The sequence below is a fragment of the Boleophthalmus pectinirostris genome, unplaced genomic scaffold (genome assembly GCF_026225935.1).
Source record: "Boleophthalmus pectinirostris isolate CB_2022bp ecotype Guang Dong unplaced genomic scaffold, ASM2622593v1 HiC_scaffold_15, whole genome shotgun sequence".
Taxonomy (NCBI): domain Eukaryota; kingdom Metazoa; phylum Chordata; class Actinopteri; order Gobiiformes; family Gobiidae; genus Boleophthalmus; species Boleophthalmus pectinirostris.
This window is the reverse complement of record NW_026571070.1, coordinates 33,534,469-33,554,672: the sequence shown is the minus strand read 5'-3', so window position 1 is coordinate 33,554,672 and position 20,204 is coordinate 33,534,469. Positions and strand designations below refer to the sequence as shown.

At 40.3% G+C, this 20,204-nt stretch overlaps 1 protein-coding gene across 2 annotated transcripts in view; it reads right to left on the bottom strand.

Annotated features, from left to right (window-relative positions):
* Positions 1 to 19,898, bottom strand: part of slc12a7b (solute carrier family 12 member 7b) — a 69,272-nt gene extending 49,374 nt beyond the window's left edge. Inside the window, exon 1 of one of the 2 annotated variants that reach the window (XM_020930774.2) lies at positions 19,641 to 19,898. In XM_020930774.2, coding sequence (XP_020786433.1) covers positions 19,641 to 19,743 — 103 coding nt within the window. In that variant the 5' untranslated portion in view covers positions 19,744 to 19,898. The remainder of the gene's footprint in view (positions 1 to 19,640) is intronic. The other variant, XM_020930775.2, reaches the window with a different exon arrangement.
* Between the last annotated feature and the right edge of the window lie 306 nt (positions 19,899 to 20,204).

The window sequence follows — 20,204 nt, the reverse complement described above, 5'->3', positions numbered from 1 at the left end:
TCTCAAACAGACCTGGAGTTGTGTTTTGTTTCATTCACACATGTTTGAGTAATCCTGTATTCTGTCTACATCTCCAAAGCTCATAATGCTCTGTTCCACCTTGTGATGTCATGAAGTGGTAGTTTTCAAGTTCCTCTATACAAGAGAGATTGGCAATTCCAAGGCTGAAATCTTCCAAATGATTCTAGTGAAGGTGTATGACTTTTAAAAACAGTTGCCACGTTTACATGAGAGCTTTAATTCTGAATAAAGGTCATTTTAATCTGAATAAACACGAATTCTGCATTAGAAAGACCATGTAAACAATTAATTTCTAATGAAAGTGATTATTCAGAATTTAACTTAATTCTGAAGTAAGTGGGTGGTTTATTCCAATTTTAAAGCTGAATGAATTTCTTCCTGGATCATGTTTCACGTTTAATTCTTGTTAAAAATAATGTCTGTTGTTCAGTTCATGCTCGTTGTGTTGCCCTTCTGACGTGATCCGGACGATCCAGCTCCACCAGTCCTGGCTTCGGACTTTCATTCACGTCTCTTTGGATTTGTGAGCGGGATGCGGGAGTGGGAATTCTCCAGCTGCTGCGAAATTATCGTCGAAACCACTGCGCAAACAGTTTGGATTGTGTTTGTGTCCGTGGTGTAATGACAAACCGAGATGACAGAAAAGCCGGTACCAGCTGAAGCGTGTGTTTTCTTCCGGTCAACGTAAATACGTTGGTGTCTCTGTCCAATCAGAATCCTTCCCCACCCCCAGATGTTGAGTCACATTAAATAAAGACGATTTAACGTGTTTTCCATGTAAACCTCAACTCGAAATTATTATTTCCATGTAAAGTCGAAGGAGAATATTTAAATTCTAAACTATTTAATTCTGAACAATTAATTTGGCATTAAAAAACATCATGTAAACATGGCCTATGGAGCACTTCCACATGACATCACAAGGTGGAACAGAGTGTTTTCAATTTGAGAACACACTGTTCAAATACACATGATTTCTCACTTAAACATGTCTGAATGAAACAACAACAACTCCAGGTCTGTTTGTGATGAGGAAACGACATTAGAACCGATCAGGCTGACGTAGAGGTTACAGTATTGGTATTGGCTGATATAGATTTTTTGTGTGTGTGTCCGTGTGTGTCCGTGGGTGTCCGTGTGTGTGTGTGTGTGTGTGTGTGTCCGTGTGTGTGTGTGTGTGTGTCTGTGTGTGTCCGTGTGTGTGTGTGTGTCCGTGTGTGTGTGTGTGTCTGTGTGTGTCCTTGTGTCAGTCCCAGTTCGTCCTCGGTGTATCTTATTTATTTATATTTATTTAATAGGGACAGTGCATATTAATAAACATCTACAACATTGCAGTGTAAATATGCCAGATTATAGCAAGACTGCTAATTTCCATCTGTAGTCCCTTGGCAGGTAACACCACAAATTTAAACAAAGCAAAAACAAGTAACAGATTTGTCTTGTGAGGAAATATACTAAGTAAGACTCAACACCAATCCTGACATGACACTGAAAATAAAAATTTAAAAAAATCACTCACTCCTTAGACAACAGAATGTGATTTTCATCATGAAATGGTAGAACTTTCTTTTCTACTCCCATGTGGTCTAAGGCTGGGCATCATTCAGAAGCTGCTGATACGATACATGGGCCACGATACAATACATATCTCTATACAGTGAGCTTTCAATTCGATACGATTCTGTACAATATATTTCAAATCGATTCAGTACGATTGAAAAATAAAGGCTAAATCCTGAAATCTTGTGCAAAGTTCATATGAAACACAAACACTGTAATCCTCAAAACAGTCAAAATATCAAATGTGTTGCATAAATGAGTTTCCTTCCTCTGAACAAACAACAAAACTGTAGCTGTAACAAAATTATTTTGTCAAATATACCAAAAAATACTCTTGGTGATATATCGATACAGCAGCCCACACTGCATCATCACATTAATTGATACGATATATCGATAATTGATATTTTTGCACACCGCTGGTGGACTGTGGACTGATGTGGACTTATATGTGTGTACTCCTCAGTGGTGCAGGTAGGTTCCATACTGGTCTGTTTGCTCTTCTACTTGTTCTGATACACCTCAACATCATTGGAAAGAACAGACTGTTTAGAGAAGTGGACTGAGGGAGTGACATCGCCCATAGCTCCAGTCAAGTGAAGCTCATCGAGGCTTAGGTTATAGGAGCAAATCTGAAACAGAGTTAGAGCGAAATAAAAAAAACCCAGTCTGTGATTAGTGTGTAATTTCCGATACTTCTGACAACTGTATCCTCTCCCCCAGCGTGTCACAGTGTCCTAACAGAGCACCCAGGCTGGTCCCGCGTCCCGAGCAGCGGTGCAGATGTTGGGGAGCACCGGTGCAGGGTGTGAGGAGGATTTAGGCGTCTGAAAGTGTGGACGCGCTCGGAGCTCAGGACGGACACAGCGGCAGCGCACTTAATGATGCCCTAAGCCTTTAAACCTGCAGGTGAACAGGTCACACGCTTATGTAACGCACCGAGACAGGGAGGGAGGAGAGGAGAGAAAGAGGGAGAGGAGGAGACAGGGAGGGAGGAGAGGAGAGAAAGGGAAAGAGGGAGAGGAGGAGAAAGACACAAAGGGAGGAGAAGAGGAGGAGAGAGGGAGGGAGAGGAGGAGAAAGACACAGAGGGAGGGCAGGAGGGAGAAGGAGGAACAGGAGGAGTAGGACAAAGGGAGAGAGGGGAAGAGAGGGAGGGAGAGAGAAAAAGAGAAGTACACAAAGGGAGGGAAGGGAAGAGAGGGAAAGAGGGAGAGAGAGAGAAGGAGGGAGAAGAGGAGAAGGACACAGAAGGAGGGAAAGAGAGAGAGAGAGAGGGAGGGAGGGAGGGAGGGAGAGGAAGAGAGGGAAAGAGGGAGAGAGAGAGAAGGAGGGAGAAGAGGAGAAGGACACAGAAGGAGGGAAAGAGAGAGAGAGAGAGGGAGGAGGGAGGGAGGGAGGGAGAGGAAGAGAGGGAGGGAGATTTAGAGCGAGTGATTGTTTGATCCAGACAGGAGAGTTTGTTCACCTGCTTTCCATGTTTGGGCGTGACGTGATGGTGCACAGACCAAGTAAAGCCGCCTACAAGTGCCGTCACTACACCTACACCATCGTCATCATCATCATCATCACGTGACGCTGCTGACGAAGATACAGGAAGGAAACAAACATGTCAAGCAGGTAAACAAACTCTCCTGTGTGACTAAAAGAAACACTCATTTGAAGTTTATACCTGAAGACACAAACAGGCGCTACCACAGAGGCAGAGAGAATTTTCTCTTCAGCTGCAGTGCAGACAGGTTAGATCCTCATTTCACTAAAACATAGCTAACAGGATTATATTTCAGACTGGACTCAAAATTGCATTTTGCATTTTAGTTTGCTGTTGGACACGGGCAGCAGGTGTGAGTGACATTAGTATGTAGAGGTACCTCCATACCTGTTACCTAGCAACCAGAATGTAAACAAGGGCCAAAACCTGTCTGAACTGCACAATAGACATAATTAGACTAAAGCAAATAAATGACAACACCTTGATTTAGTTGGGTGAAGGTTTAAACTGTCAGAAAAATGCATTCTTTGTGTGTAATTTTTTTTTTTTTTTCCTCAATGAAGTTTTCCGTGTTCATGACACAGGCAGAGGGATTCTGTTTTAGAACTCACCACTACTTCCTTTATGTTGACGGGGATTTTTCTCAACTTTTTTTTCCACAAACTGCCACTTAACTGATGTAAAACTATGATACATATTGAGCACAGGTACTTTCAGACCAAACCAAGTCAGAATCAAACACATGAAAACCCGTCATATGCACTTTAAGTTCAATTTGTGATATAATCCCATATTTACCAGTGTCAAAACAAAGATTCATTTTCATAAATATAAATATATGTTTTATATTTTACTTTATTGTGGATTTTAGTTTAGTTGCAGTTGTGAAAACAGACAAATGGTGTGTGTGAGACTGTCCTGGGGAGAGTTGGGGATGTTCCACAGTGCTACATGGTACTACTGAGATCCTCCAACAAAATAATACTTTTAGACTGGGATGCACGATCAGACTTTGTCAGTTCCGATACTGACAGATGATTTGACTTTTGGGAACTGTCAATACATCATATTAATCCATCCTGACATAGGGACTGAAAAAGGTGTTTTAATTCTCTAATTCTTAATCAAAACACTGTTCACTTCCAACAGCAGTGATGTAATTGTGTTTTGTCCAGCCAGTTGCGACACAAAATGGGTGGATGGATGTTATGAAATGTTCCTGTCCAACAGTAGCCAGTAAAGAGTCTTACGACATACAAATAAAAGGCCTGACCTATATATGAGCAGGTATCATGGCACCGAGACCCCGTTTAGCTCATTTTCCCCGATCAGAGAAAATGATCACATTTCATTTCCATTCTCTTCATGCCCAAGTGCGCCCCCGAGTCTGGATGAGACCAGAGCAGACTTCCAGAGATCCCTCATGTTCTAATGTCCACTTCACTGAAGCGGAGCTCTAGCCTCGGCCAGTGGGGGGCACTGTCTCACAGCCCGGAGCAGCGCCTCATTATATAGTCCGTTTCATAAGGTTACATAATCCCACAGGAACCCGCACACGCACGGCCAACATGTGCACCTACGCCCAAACCATGACAACACCACCCCCCGAGCCCGTGTAAAAACACCACAGACAACACGCTTTATGTGCCCGGCATTAAGCGGAGAGGAGGGCTAATGAGGAGCTAACCACAGCCAGGCTACAAGCACACACCCACACACACACAGAGAGAGAGAGAGAGACACGGACCACAGGCTCACAGGCTCGCTCGGCCACAGACGGGCCTCAACAGTACAAGTACATGTGTGTTATCAGGGGGCACATGGACAGAGGAGCTGCGACTGAGGGATAAGAGAGAGGGGGAGGGGTGGGAGAGTCAGGACTGAAGTGAAAAAAGTAGAGCGTAAAAAGTAGAAATAAAAGTGTCTACAGCATTATGTAAACCTTGTTACAGGTTCTATATTACACAAACTTAACTCATGTGAGCGGCCATGTTAGAATGTTGTTACCTCCTCATAAACATAAAGCAGTTGCGTTTTGCTTCATTCATGTTTGAGCTCTTCTGCATCATTACACAACAGCCATTTTAGCCTCTATTCAACGGATTTACACTTCAATACCTCTGCAGTAAACATAAATTGTTGCTTTTATTTCATTTTATTTTTTTAGTTTTAGCTTTTGTGCAGTTGAGATTGACTCCCATATCTGCTGGTGGAAGGGTGACGCAGTTTCAATGAGGCTAAAACAATAAACTAGAACTTCAAAGTTTGGCAATTCCAGGCCTGGAATTATCCTAATGATTCTAGTGAAGGTGTGTGGAGTTTAAAAACACTGTGGAGCATTTGGTGCATTACCACTTAATAACAATTGCAAGGAGAAACAGTGTTTTCAGTTTGAGAGAAAAACAGACTAAATGTGCAGGTTTTTGAGTTAAACATGTGAATGAAACAAAACACAGCTCAGAGTCTGTTTGGGATGAGGAAACGACATTAGAACATCAGAAAAGAGTGTAATCTAGACCCTTTGAAGCATTCCAGCTGTTAGAATGTTGTTTGTTAGTGAAATGATTTATGGGGAGAGGACGGGCTTAATGAGGGCTGAAGTGAAAATAAAACATTTAAAAGACAAAATTGTCAACATTATTACATAAGCCTTGTTGAAACTAGGGATGGGCATGATTAATTGATTAATCGATAATTGATCATTAAGAATTTCATCGATTACGTTAATTTTAATCGACAAACCGAATGTAGGTTGCTGTGCGTAGTGTGACCAAACAGGTCTGTACATGTGTCTCTGCACTCAGAAGGAGCGAGACACAGTCAGTCTGCAACATACCGAAGCACAAATGCGTATTTAAAGATGATTTGTACAAGAAATTCCACACTTTCCGTTGCATTCAAGACAAGTGTGAGTCCATGTGCACAGTGTACAAAGCAGCAGATATGTTTCAGTGAGAGTCGCTCAATGTCGATGACGAGTCCCCACCTCCCTCCCCCCGAACGGTGTCCTGGTTTTGACATACACACTAACCTGTATTCACCTGAGTCATGCCTTTTAATTCGACAGAAGTTGACCGCATCAGCGACACAAGAGCTGTAGTTTTATCTTTGCTTAGTTTATGCAAATTAGCAATGCGGTTTTAAGTTTCGTTTCTGTGAGTTGAACAAAACTGAATTAAACACATTATAATGTCAAACGGGCTGATGTGGCTCTAGAGTCGTTACGGTTTATATGTCGTAAAGTTTAATTTATTTATGCAGATTAGTAGTGCAGATAGTAATAATAATGATGATCATTTTAATATAAAAACGTTAATGATTAATCGATAATCGATCGTTAATTCTTCCGACGATTGATTAAGAAAATTTAATCGAATGCCTGTCCCTAGTTGAAACATAAGATGTTTATGTGTGAAATTATTCACCAAAGACAAATTCCCAAAACAGGAAGTGAAATGGGAACATAAGCTAAGTTCAAATGTGGTTAAAGAAATAAGTTAGTGATGTGAAATTAGCTGAACGATAACAAACACTGAAACTGGACTAAAATGCAACAGTGGCATGATTCAGAGATTTGAGCAGAGCAGAGGATCTATGATAAACACAATGTATTTTCCAAGTGTAGATGATAACAACAGAGAAGAGGCCAGACAGTCAAACAGGAGCTAATATAAGCACGAAAACAACAGCATTCTTATCTCTGAACTGTCATATCACATTGTAAAGGCCCTGTGTCAGGGGCAACACTCTGCTCTCCTCTCACAGATGTCAAAAGTGCTGACAAACTCATCATGGTGAGTCATTAGGATGTTCAGAATGCATAAGTTAAGTGAGGAAGAACTTTGTAAACCAGGGGTGTCAAACTCATTTTGGTCCGGGAGTTGTATCCAACCAACTTTGATCCCAAAGGGGCCGGATCAGAAAACTCATGTCATATAAACCCCAAAAATAACAATAAGTTCTAATATTTGTGCAGAGAAACACAAATCTATTACAGAAATCTTTTTTAATTGATGAACTCTTTCTTTTACAGAATATTATAATATTATGAACAACCTGAAACTTTAAGAAAAATGCAATTTCAGCACAATGTTTTAACATGAACTTGTATGTAAATAGGAATAAGTAAATTTTTCTTGGAAAATCCTGCACTCAGCTCCACTTTTCTCATTTTCGACATTTTGCTGATGAGGGTGTCACGGTCAACAGTCAAAACGATCGTCCTTTAAGAGCGTTTGGAAAGAGACAAGTCTTCATTTGTGCTGCTCTGGTGGGAGGGGCCACGTACAGAGACGCTGGAGACGCTGCTGTGATAAACACCACAGAAAATTAACAAGATTTTAATAAAAATAGAATTTAAATATTTTAGTAGCCGTATGTTTGACACCTGTGTTGTAAACAGTTTGCAGTGATCTAATGAACTAGCTGTGTTGTTCATGTTTTTAAGAATAAGGTTGTTTTAACACTGTCACTCGTAAAAGAGCATTCACTCCAAGAGCGGTGTGCTGGGCCGGTGTCATTCCAGGTGAGCAGATGAGTCTGGGTCTGTCTGCGTACGTGCGTCTGGGTCTGTCTGCGTACGTGCGTCTGGGTCTGTCTGCGTACGTGAGTCTGGGTCTGTCTGCGTCTGCGTCTGTCTGCGTACGTGCGTCTGGGTCTGTCTGCGTACGTGCGTCTGGGTCTGTCTGCGTACGTGCGTCTGGGTCTGTCTGTCGCGTACGTGCGTCTGGGTCTGTCTGCGTACGTGCGTCTGGGTCTGTCTGCGTACGTGCGTCTGGGTCTGTCTGCGTACGTGCGTCTGGGTCTGTCTGCGTACGTGCGTCTGGGTCTGTCTGCGTACGTGCGTCTGGGTCTGTCTGCGTACGTGAGTCTGGGTCTGTCTGCGTACGTGAGTCTGGGTCTGTCTGCGTACGTGAGTCTGGGTCTGTCTGCGTACGTGCGTCTGGGTCTGTCTGCGTAGGCGAGTCTGGGTCTGTCTGCGTACGTGTGTCTGGGTCTGTCTGCGCAGGCGAGTCTGGGTCTGTCTGCGCAGGCGAGTCTGGGTCTGTCTGCGTACGTGTGTCTGGGTCTGTCTGCGCAGGCGAGTCTGGGTCTGTCTGCGCAGGCGAGTCTGGGTCTGTCTGCGTACGTGTGTCTGGGTCTGTCTGCGCAGGCGAGTCTAGGTCTGTCTGCGTTCACTGTGTTTGCTTGTGCACGTATGTGTGGCTCCACTCATGGTGTGTGTTTAGGGTGAATATGTGAACAAGACTGACCAAAAAGTAAATTAAACAGAAGTGAATCTCGTGCACACTCTGGTCGGTCCAGAGTGCGCAGCAACATGTGTGAAAACAACTGAAAATCAGCTAGAGCACCTTCAATACTATCAGAAGAGCAGACCTCCTCCAAAACAAACATGGAGGTATGAAGCAACAGCGAAGGGTCATACTGGTACACAGTTTAGTGCACAGTAGTGACAGTACTTCCTCCCTACAAATCACATGATACAAGAGTTGACAAGGAAGTATCTGTGCCCATTAGAAGTCATGGAGCTTTAGAGGAACAGCAGACGCCCTGGTAGAGACGGGATGGACTGTAAAGCGGCACTAAACAGATCCAGACCTGAGCACACACAAACAGGAAGTGCTGGACAGTCAGTGAACACGTGGACCACACTCAGAGGCCTGTGGACATGAGGACACATTTCCTCTTATATACTGGTGACCTCATAATACTATTTAAAGGTTTTAATACTGAGAAAAAGATCATTACTCAATACATTGTGTAATAGCCGAATTTTTAAAAATGAGGACCCGTGCCACTGTAATTATTAATAAATGAAATTAAAATATATAATTTGGGATAAGGCCTCAAAAAGTCCTTCAGGAAGTAATCATACCACCTTCAATCTCATTTACCATCAGCTGTATTCAATATGCCTGTTATTTTTGTTAAGATAAAAAAATATGGTCATAAAGTGTTCGGAAAGAATCACTTTAACTAAGATTATGCAATTAATTCAATTTTGATCATGATTTCAATTTGTGTGTCAAACGATCTCCAAACTCATATCATCGAGTTAAAATGATTAAAGCTTAACAAAGTTCATTTTGGGATATTTTCATATAAATAAGTATATTTATTTTATTTTTGACTATAGAGATTGTAGAACAGCTGGATATATCGTTTAGTTTGGATACATTTATGTTTCATTTTTTTATGTTTCATTTTTCATTCATTTTTGTTACATTTCATGTTCAAAGTTTATTTGATTCATTTTATGTTTTAAACATCACAAAACTGCTCTAATGTTCAGATTTGTAGCCTGTATTTATTTTTAGTTTGAAAGTTTTGCATAAATCATCAATGACAATGTGTTTTGTTTTTTTTTTGAGAAAGAGAAATGCTGAATAAAGGCATTGTGTAAAAAATATTTGTTTGAATAATCGTGATTTTAATATTGACCAAAATAATCGTGATAATGATTTTTTCCATAATCAAGCAGCTCTAACTTTAACACAGTTCAGTCCAAATTTGTCCCAGATTTGTTTCCATGTATTTAAGTAAAATGTGTCTTATCCCAGTACAGATCTAGTGTATAAGCAGCTCTTGAGGTCAAAATAAGTCTGCTGTGTCCTGGCTGCATCTAATTATAGTGTTTTTGTCCAAGAATCAGGAAGTCGTTAACATTAAGAGTGACTGTAAAACTCGGCTGTGGCCTCTGAAAGTGAAAAGTGCATTCTGTATGTAATGTAATATTTAGGATGTTCAGAAGGCATAAGATAAATGAGGAGGAACTTTGAGTCACTCCAATCAGTTAGTTTTTCATTGTCTTAAAGGTTCATTGTGTAACTTTTGTGGTAGAGGGTCCGTCAAAATGCTTTTATCCATGGAGATGTTATTGCTTTGTTTGGAATGTTTCACAGTATGGCATTAAACCTTTTTATCTTCATGGAGACCAAACCAGACCAAGTTACAGGTCAGATCTCACAGTCAGAACGTCTGTAATTGAACAAATATAAAGCTATTTAATGTCACACTGTGGAACATTCCAGGCAGAGCAATGACATATGTATAAAAACAAGCAGATGATGGGCCTTCAACCAAAAAGTACCACATTTGTATTGTCTTAAAGGTGGAAGAATGCCTCCGAGAGCAGAGAATGTGGTGGTGTTTGTGAGAGCTGCACGGTTACGTTTCCATGGAGCACATGTATGACTTGCTTCCACATGGTCGGTCAGCAAACTGGACTATGAGTAATGGTCACAACAACAGCGTGACAACGAGAAGGGTCTGCTCTGAGCAATTCAAATGAAAAACAAAAAAACTACACGAGTCTGAAAAGTTATGTTCAAATAAGAAGAAATCCTCATGTTTTTAGAAAGCTGCTCTTACGCGGTGGGAATGACAGTCAATACTAGGGATGGGCATTCGATTAAATTTTCTTAATCGATCGTTGAGAGAATTAACGATCGATTATGGATTAATCATTAACGTTTTTATATCAAAATGATCATCATTATTATTACTATCTGCACTACTAATCTGCATAGATAAATTCAACTTTACAACATATAAACCATAACCACTCTAGAGCCACATCAGCTGTTTGACATTAAAATGTGTTTAATGCAGTTTTGCGCAACTCTCACAGAAACAAAACTTAAAACCTCATGACTCATTTGCATAAACTAAGCGAAGAAAAAAAACAGCTCTTGAGCGCTGATGTGGCACGACTCAGGTGAATACAGGTTAGTGTGACCATATTTGCATTTGTCAAAACCAGGACACCGTACGGGGGGTGGGAGGTGGGGACTCGTCATCCACATTGAGCGACTCTCACCTGGCAAAACTTTTTCATGTTTTCGGTGTCCTGGTGAACTTTTTCCCACTGGACACCGACATGTATGTGCTGCATTGTACACTGTGCACATGGACTTACACTTGTCCTGACCGGAACAGAAAGCGTGGAATTTCTTGTACAAGTCATTGTTAAATACACATTTGTGTTTGGGCATGTTGCAGACTGACCAACTGTTTGTGTCTCGCTCCTTCTGAGTGCAGAGAGCTACATGTACAGACCCCAGTTCGTCCCCTGACACAGATGTTTGGTCACCCTACGTTATGCACAGCAAGATACATTCGGTTTGTCGATTAAAAATGAACGTAATCGATGAAATTCTTAATGATCAATTATCGATTAATCGACTAATCATGCCCATCCCTAGTCAATACATTTTTTGACATCAACAAGTCTGAAAATCTCATGTCTGCACACATGGAGTTCAGTTAGTAAAGCATGTGGCCTGCATACAAAGAACTATTGAGATGTTGCAGTGACATCGTGCTGAAAACCCAAGAAAAAAATACGACATGGATGTAAACAACACATTTTCACTAAGCTGCAATTCATGGTCCAGTTTAGGGGTTTGATTTTCAACAAGAAGGTGAGAGAGACTAACTGAAAAACTGGCTAAAGACTTGTTTAAAATCTGACATCATCTCACCTGTTGTAGTTCCAACTAAGTCAGCTCTTTCTGGGCAGACAGAGTTAAAATAAAGCTTGGATTAAGTCTAACTTGAGTATCAGGGCTTATAACAGCATAGTGCTTCTGTTTGTCATCAGCAGTCCCTGGGGGTGTGATGCCATCAGCCGCAAAGTATTAATACAGCTTGTTAGGATGAGTTGTTTTGAAAGGGAAAAAAATATAAATGAATTTAACCATTGCGATTGTGAATGATGTAAATAAAGAGCAGGTTTAGGTCCTGGGGGTAGCAGCCAATTGCTTCTTATTAACAAGGGATTTAATGATTACTGAAATATCGATAAACTGTATCGTCAAAAGTCACACAATAATATAACAGGCCTTTACAAGTCACTCTAGTTATGGTGATTTTAATGTTTTATTCTGTAAAGCACTTTGAATGACTTTGTGTATGAACTGTGTTGTACAAATAAACATGTCTTGACATCGTGCAACTACATAGACCATGATCCTTTGGGTTAGTGCAGAGTACATGAAGAAGTAACAGTTATTATGCGCTTTTAAATTTAAATTCTTCATATTATTACAGTACCAAAGGCTTTTCCAAGGCTTTTAAAAAGAAAAAGTAGCGTATTCACAATTTGGTAATCCTACACAAAACACCGCAATAAATATCCAAACCGTGAGATGCATATCGTGAAAATATCACACTGAGGGATTTTGATATTGTTACATCAATATTATTAACTAAGCCAAACCGAACAACTCTAAAGAATCTGAATAAAGACATTTACTTTTCTGACAGAGTATGAAAAACGTATTGACCAACAGGGCTGGGTATCATTAACGTGTTGCCAATACGATACACACCTCGATACACAGGCCACGATACGATACATACCTCGATACACAGGTCACAGTACGATACATACCTCAATACACGGGCCACGATACGATACACACCTCAATACACGGTCCACAATAAGATACATACCTCAATACACAGGCCACGATACGATACATACCTCGATACACAGGCCACAATACGATACATACCTCGATACACAGGCCACGATACGATACACATACGATACATACTCGATACACAGGCCACGATACGATACATACCGATACACAGGCCACGATACGATACATACCTCGATACACAGGCCACGATACGATACACAGACCACAATACGATACATACCTCGATACACAGGCCACGATACGATACATACCTCGATACACAGGCCACGATACGATACACAGACCACATACATACATACACAGGCCACGATACGATACACATACACAGGCCACGATACACATACGATACATACCTCGATACACAGGCCACGATACGATACACAGACCACAATACGATACATACCTCGATACACAGGCCATGATACGATACACAGACCACAATACGATACATACCTCGATACACAGGCCATGATACGATACACAGACCACAATACGATACATACCTTGATACACAGGCCACGATACGATACCTATCTCAGTGCAGTGAGTTTTTGATTCGATACAATGTATTTCAAATCAATTCAATACTAAAAACTGTGGTTGTGAAAAGTCTTTGTGTTTCATATGAACTTTGCACAAGAAGAGGTTTAACAAACATTTTAATCCTCAAAACAGTGAAAATGACAAGTGTTGCATAAATGAGTTTCCTTCCTCTGAACAAACAACAAAACTTGAAGTGCTGTAACAAAATAATTTACTAAAATATACCAAAAAATACTCTTGGCAATATATTGATACAGCATCCCACGATATGGATACTGTATCATCACATTAAACAATATGATATATCGATATTTCAATATTTGTGCATCACTAGTATTAACTAAGCCAAACAACTCTAGAGGATCTGAATAAAGACTTTACTTTTCTCATATCAGATATCACAAATTTACTGACCAGTTGAAATTAGGGTTGTAAATAAGGTTGTCATAAGTATCGATCATCAGATACAAATTGATACTAAAAGTAATATTGAAACTAGACACTCATTTAAGCAGAGCATACTAAAAAGTCCCATTGACAAGACAGAGATGAAACTTTCTTGAATGTTTTTAGAATGTTGAGCTGAGTATCACGGGAAAAGAAAAGTACTACAGAGATAACGAAGCTCACCATACCCACATATTTTGGTCTTGTATGAAACTGAAAACATTTTGGACACATGTTGGTTCAACAATTGGACAAATAACTGGTTTCAGGATTACTCAAAATGTGACAACACTATACATGGGAGATGTACCAGATTTACCAAACAATGTCAGATATTTATTCAAAATCCTTTGTGCCTGTGCAAAAAAGGCAATTACACGTAAATGGCTTCAACCAGATCCACCTACGCTAGAAGACTGGTTAAAAATTGTTGAAGAAACTCATAAAATGGAATGTTTGACATACATGCTAAGGCTCCAAGCTGATGTTTATTAGGCAAGATGGGCTAAATGGTCTAAATATCGGAGAGTTTAATTTAGTTAATAAATAGGGCTGCTCCAGCTATGTACTTACAAAACAATAGCATTCCTGGGGAACATGTATGAGTGATGTGTGTACATATATGTGTGTAAATCATAAAGATTATATAGATAGATAGAGATAGAGATAGATAGATAGAGATATAGATAGATATAGATATATTCCCCCTTTTTATATATATATCTATTTTTTCCCCACCTAGACATATGTTACATTTCTTGCCGACTGTACCTGTTTTGTTTTTGTAATGTTATTGTATAAAATAGTTAATACAAATTAAGTGACAAAAAAAAGAAAAGTACTACAGCTTTATGTTAAAAATCACATTCTATTGTTGTTCTTTATTTGTATTAATCTTCTCATCAGGGTATCAGAATCACTATTGACTCAGTTTGAAGTTATAGTATTGTCACACTTTTGGATATATTAAAAATAGTACACTTAATTCAAAATAATAGTGATATCAAAATCCTTCAATATGATATTTTCATGACATGCATCTCATGGTTTGAAATCTATTGCAATATTTTGTGGAGGCTTACAAAATTTTGAATATGCTACTTTTTCCTTTTAAAAAGCCTTTTGTACTGTATATGTAGAATTAAGATTTAAAAGTGCTTAATAACAGTTCTTTCTTCAAGCTGTTTGCACTGACAGCATCAAAGGATCATGGTCTATGTAGTTCCATCTGTTTTTGCTTTTGTTGCACCATGGCAAGGCAAGTTTATATGTACAGCACAATTCATACACAAAGTCATACAAAGTGCTTTACAGAATAAGAAAGACATTATAAAATCACAAAGAAGGACAATAAAAATCACCATAACTATTCATTTAAGCAGAGAGACTTGTGATTCGATATTTGGTGATGGCCTCTGATATTATTGTGAGACGATATTTTGGTTATTGTTACATCTGTAGTAAATAATCTGTACTTCGAAGTCTTCAGTCACTGTGTTTGTTTAGTATAAATTTCCACCAGCGTTGTCATTTGTAAGCGGAGTATTGTGCGGCTCTAAACCTGCCCTGGCATCCTGAGCCTGTGGAAAATGTCCGGCTGGAGTCAGAGTGAGTCAGTCTTTTTGACCCGCTGCCTGTAAACAATACGGGCCGCAGCACGCTTCTCAGGAGCGGCTAGTCACTGTTGTCATGGAGAAGATGATTTTTATTAGCCTAATGAAAAGGTAAATCATTAGTCTCAGTGCGATGTTAATTCCACTGACCGAGCTGCTTGTTGTGTACATGTTGTGTTTTTCTTAATCAGCACACGAGACTGTAATATCTAGTAAATATTAAATCATAAAAACATGAATGATTACTGAAGCACAAACAGACACATATATACTCTGATGTGCAGTTCTAACCATAATGTCATTTATTAGGAGTGGACCATTGCCTGTAAACAGACAGAGCTAACCTGCTAGCCACCACGTTCCAAACAGGAAGTGAGCACAGGAGCACATCCGGCTCCGTCAACTCCAATTCACTTTCTAGTGAAAAACACTCCCTCTCTCTGCAAACTGCTGCTGTCAGGCTCGGCAATTTAGTATTAAAATGTTCATATGAAGCCGCTCTGTGTGATTCTGGTGCTTTTTTTTTTTTTCAAATTGCTTTAAATACTTTGAGCGGTTAAATGAGGAGGACAAACAGTTAACCTACAAAATCAAGTTTTTAGAGCTTTTAACAACAACTCTCCTAAAGGTCCTATATTATGTCAAATGGACTCTTGTGAGCTTTAAGTCATGTTAGAATGCTGTTAGCTCCTCAAAAAAAACAGACCTGGAGTTGTACATTGTTTTATTCACACATGTTTGAGTAATTTTATTTATTTATACTAGAGATGTGACGATACAGTTTACCCATGATTTAATACATATCTCCATGAGATGAGATATTGCCATGATATCAAGTCAATTTCAATTTGTTTTAAGACACACACAAAAAATATCTCATGTAGTTTATTCTGCTAATGACAATAATATAATAACACTATGATGTTCATGAAACATTACATCCACTACAGTAGAACTACTGTACACTTTTATGGGAAGTGTTTAGTTCATTTGGTTCAATGATTCACAGCTCAGAATGTTTATTCAGTGAAAACAAGAACAGAGTTTTCTCAGACTGGTTTATATTTTACAATATATTATATCTGTCTCTCCTCTCACTGTGTCACACGCCTGTGTCAGCGCTGCTCTGCCTCCTCCAGCAGAGACAGTACGTAGCTCCTCCCACACTGACCCATTTAGCAGAGACAGTATGTAGCTCCTCCAACACTGACCTGTCCAGCAGAGACAGTACGTAGCCCCTCCCACTGCCCTGCTACAGTTTTACAGACACACTGTGCTCTCCCATCCTCTTTCTGAACACTCAAACTACAAAGAATTGTCTCAACAGACCGTTTTCTGACTAAAACTTATGAGAGAGAGTCTGATCAAAAGATTGAGCATATCACGAGTCACGTTGCATGTGTGTATATTTGATTGAAGCCAATATAAAGCCAAAAGTGATTCTAAAGTGTTGAAAATTGAATATCTTTGTCATTCCTGAGTCTATCAGTGTAAAATAAAAAGTGAGTGAAAGATAAAATCCATCTCTGTTAGAAGATTTCAGCTGCAAGTCTCTGTGGAGCTGTTTTCTGCTGTGTCTGAGGAGGACGCTGCAATAGCTGTTTCTTTTTCAGACCAAAATAAATAACAACACAAAGCGCATGAAGGGACACATGCATATCGACCGAACACTCTGTTCCACCTCATGTCATGTCATGTCATGAAGCTGTAGTTTGCAAGTTAACAGCTACATTTTACCTTTAGTTCAGTGGAGACTGAACTGTAATTCAAGAGCCTGAAATCATCCAAATCCTCCAGACTCTAGTGAAGGTGTGTGGAGTTTAAAAACACAGTGGAGCACTTCCTGTATTAACACAAGACATTAAGGTGGAACAGAGTGAATTCAGTGTAAATGTGCAGGGTTTGTGTGTTAAACGTGTGTGAGTGAGACAAAACACAACTCCAGGTCTGTTTGTGATGAGGAAACAACATTAGAACAGATCAGAGAACAGCGTAACACAAGCCCTTTAAAGTGAGTGAAAAACATCTCTTCAGACAAACCCAAAAGTTCCATGTGAAAAGGACAAAGGCCGGGGAGGAGGAAGAGTGCAGCTGGAGTACATGAGATGACAACATGGGGGTGGGGTCCTTCACCTCCCCCCACACAGCCAACGGGAAGCAGGCCAGAGCCTAATCAATACCAGTGACTGCTACATGACTCCGTTTACCCACTCAGCTCGGGCTCTTATCCCGCTATCAGCTCTCTCCAAACATAATCACAGCCACCACCGGCCTATACCATCTGTCTGGACTTTGACTTCCAAAATGAAAAAAAAAAAAGTCCAGCTCAGTGATTTTAGGAGCTCTCAAATCCAAATTGAATAGTTGCAAATCGCAAACAATCTCATCTTTCACAAGTGCTAATTCAGCTTTGACAAAAAAAAAAAATGTTCTGAAATGTCCCTGCACTTCAGATGCCCTCTTTAAAAAACTAAAAGAAAAATCACCTTAATTAAATATAGACAATAAATGATCACCACTTAAATAGAATTATCTAAAAATATTCCAAATGTAAAATATGGTTAAAAACACAAACTGCAAAAAATAAATACAAGAATGGAAGACTATCTATAATGAGACAGACCGTGGAGATGTTACTGCTTTGTCTTGAATGTTTCACAGTATGGCATTAAACTTTTCTATCTTCATATAGACCAAACCAGACAAAGTTTCCGGTCAGCAGAGAGGAAACTCCGCTCACAGTCAGAGAACGCCTGCTTTTCTATGGATTTTTGCGCTATAAAACCACCTGTAATACAACTTTAGACTCTTTAAACTCTGAAAATAATTCTAATCTTCAAAATGTGCGCATGTTTGTCAGAAAAACACTGCGATTCCATCTGTCTCCAAAAGCGTTCAGTGTTCGTTGACGTAGTTGCTGGTGAAATGGAACAACCAGGCCAGTCTCCTGCAGTCTATAAACTCGCTCTCAGCATGCGCCGTAATTGCAGCTCCACACATCAAATTGAAGCGTGCAGTACAGAAAAGACAGGAGTTTGTTAAAAATGAACTCTGTGACCTCGGTATAACCCCAGATACGAGCGTCTAACTGTCACTCAGTCTGTGCATGTGGCAGGAAACAATTTAAAGGTTCCATATTATGCTAAATTAAAGGTGCATTGCCTAACTTTTATGGTGGAGGGTCCGTAAAATGAGTTTCTGCATGGAGATGTTGTTGCTTTGTCTGAAATGTTTCACACTATGGCATTAAACCTTTCTATCTTCATGTAGACCAAACCAGACCAAGTTACAGGTCAGCTCACAGTCAAAATGTCTGTTTTTGCAGGTATTTTTGAGCAATAAAAGCACCTGTGATTCAGTAAATATTTAGTAGAGCTATTTAAAGTCATACTGTGGAACATTCCAGGCAGAGCAATGATATATTCTGAGAAACAAGCAGGTGGTTGGACCCCCAACCAAAAAGTGACATACTTTGTTTCCTCATTAAAAGCAGACCCGGAGTTGTGTTTTGTTTCATTCACACATGTTTGAGTAACTCTTTATTATTAGTCTGTCTACATCTCCAAAGCTCAAAATGCTCTGTTCCACCTTGTGATGTCATGTAGTGGTGGTTAACAGCTTGTTTTACCTTTAGTTCTGTAGAGATCGACAATTCCAGAGCTGAAATCATCCAAATGATTCTAGTGAAGGTGTGTGTAGTTTAAAAACATAGTAGAGCACTTTCTGTATTACCACATGAGATCACAAGGGGGAACAGAGTGTTTTTCCATTTGAGAGAACTCAGCCTAAATCTGCAGGCTTTGTGTGTTGAATGTGAATGAAACAAAACACAACACATAAGGTCTGTTTGTGATGAGGAAACGTAACACAGATGAGTAAATAACGTAATATAGGCCCTTTAAATTTAAGTACACTTGATATTCACCCTATCTAGTCATTTAATGTTATTCGACAACAAAGTTCAAACAAATCGCAGTCAAATAAGCAGTTGGAGTTCATCTAACCTGGTTCTTATCACTGTGCTACAGTCACCTACTGTCCAGTAGCATCTCAGAGACAGATAAGAGGACATAATGTTCTACAAGGCATGTATGTCACTGCAGCCAATATCCATGCTACTGCCATGGAACAAGACAAGAGCAGAGGTGTGGGTCAAATCTCAAAAATACATCTTAACACGTTTCCAAAAGTTAAACAGTGTGGTGTGTCCCTGTTATTCAAAGCCATTCATTAGTCTTTTATTACTCAGGCATGTGTGGAGAGATAAGGGGAATGCCAACTTCCCTCTTGGCCTCTGGGGACACGTCCTTTGAGCGCAGAAAGTAAGAAGTGGTCAAAACATTCTTTGTCTTCCTTGGGGATTAAACAAAGTAGATGTTTGAGGGCAGGAGATCCAAATGAGTGGCTTGAATGAGATGGTCAGGGGGGTCTAGAAGTTTCCTGAGGGCAGTAGCAGCACACACGGCTCACACATGGGTCCACAGCTGTGATAAGAGCGAAGACAAGCCCACTCACCTGTAGCCTCCTCATCCTCCTCCCTCAGCACGTTGTCTTCCGTGGGGCTGCGCTGGGCTCCTCTGGCGTCCTTCACCGGGACCACAGTGAAGTTGGTGGGCATGTTTCCACCATGTGCAGGCAGTCAGTCCTGCTCTTATCTCCTGTGCTTTGTCCGCTCCTGTTCCTCTCGCGCTTTGTTCAGCTCCAGTCTCTGTACTTTTGTCTTGATGGAAGAGGCTACTTTGTACTTCAGTTTTTGCTCCTATCGCTTTGGAGACGGCCGTGCACCCATGTGACCGCCCCCTCCCTTCCCCTCCCCTCCTCACTCCAAATAAGGAAGAGCAGGGCCCGCCCTTTAGGGGCAGTACACAAACATACACTAGAGGAAAACATGACACATGTGGCCTGCTCTGCCTGTGTGAGGAAGAATTCAGACAGAGGAACACTTTTGTGAGGTTCACAAAGGAAGTGCTCGCTCTATAGCACACACTACATACATCCTGACTGACTCTGAACTCTGAGCTCATGTACAGTCATCTGGCCACAGCCTAATATCGCTCACCTATCCTCTAGTTAGACACT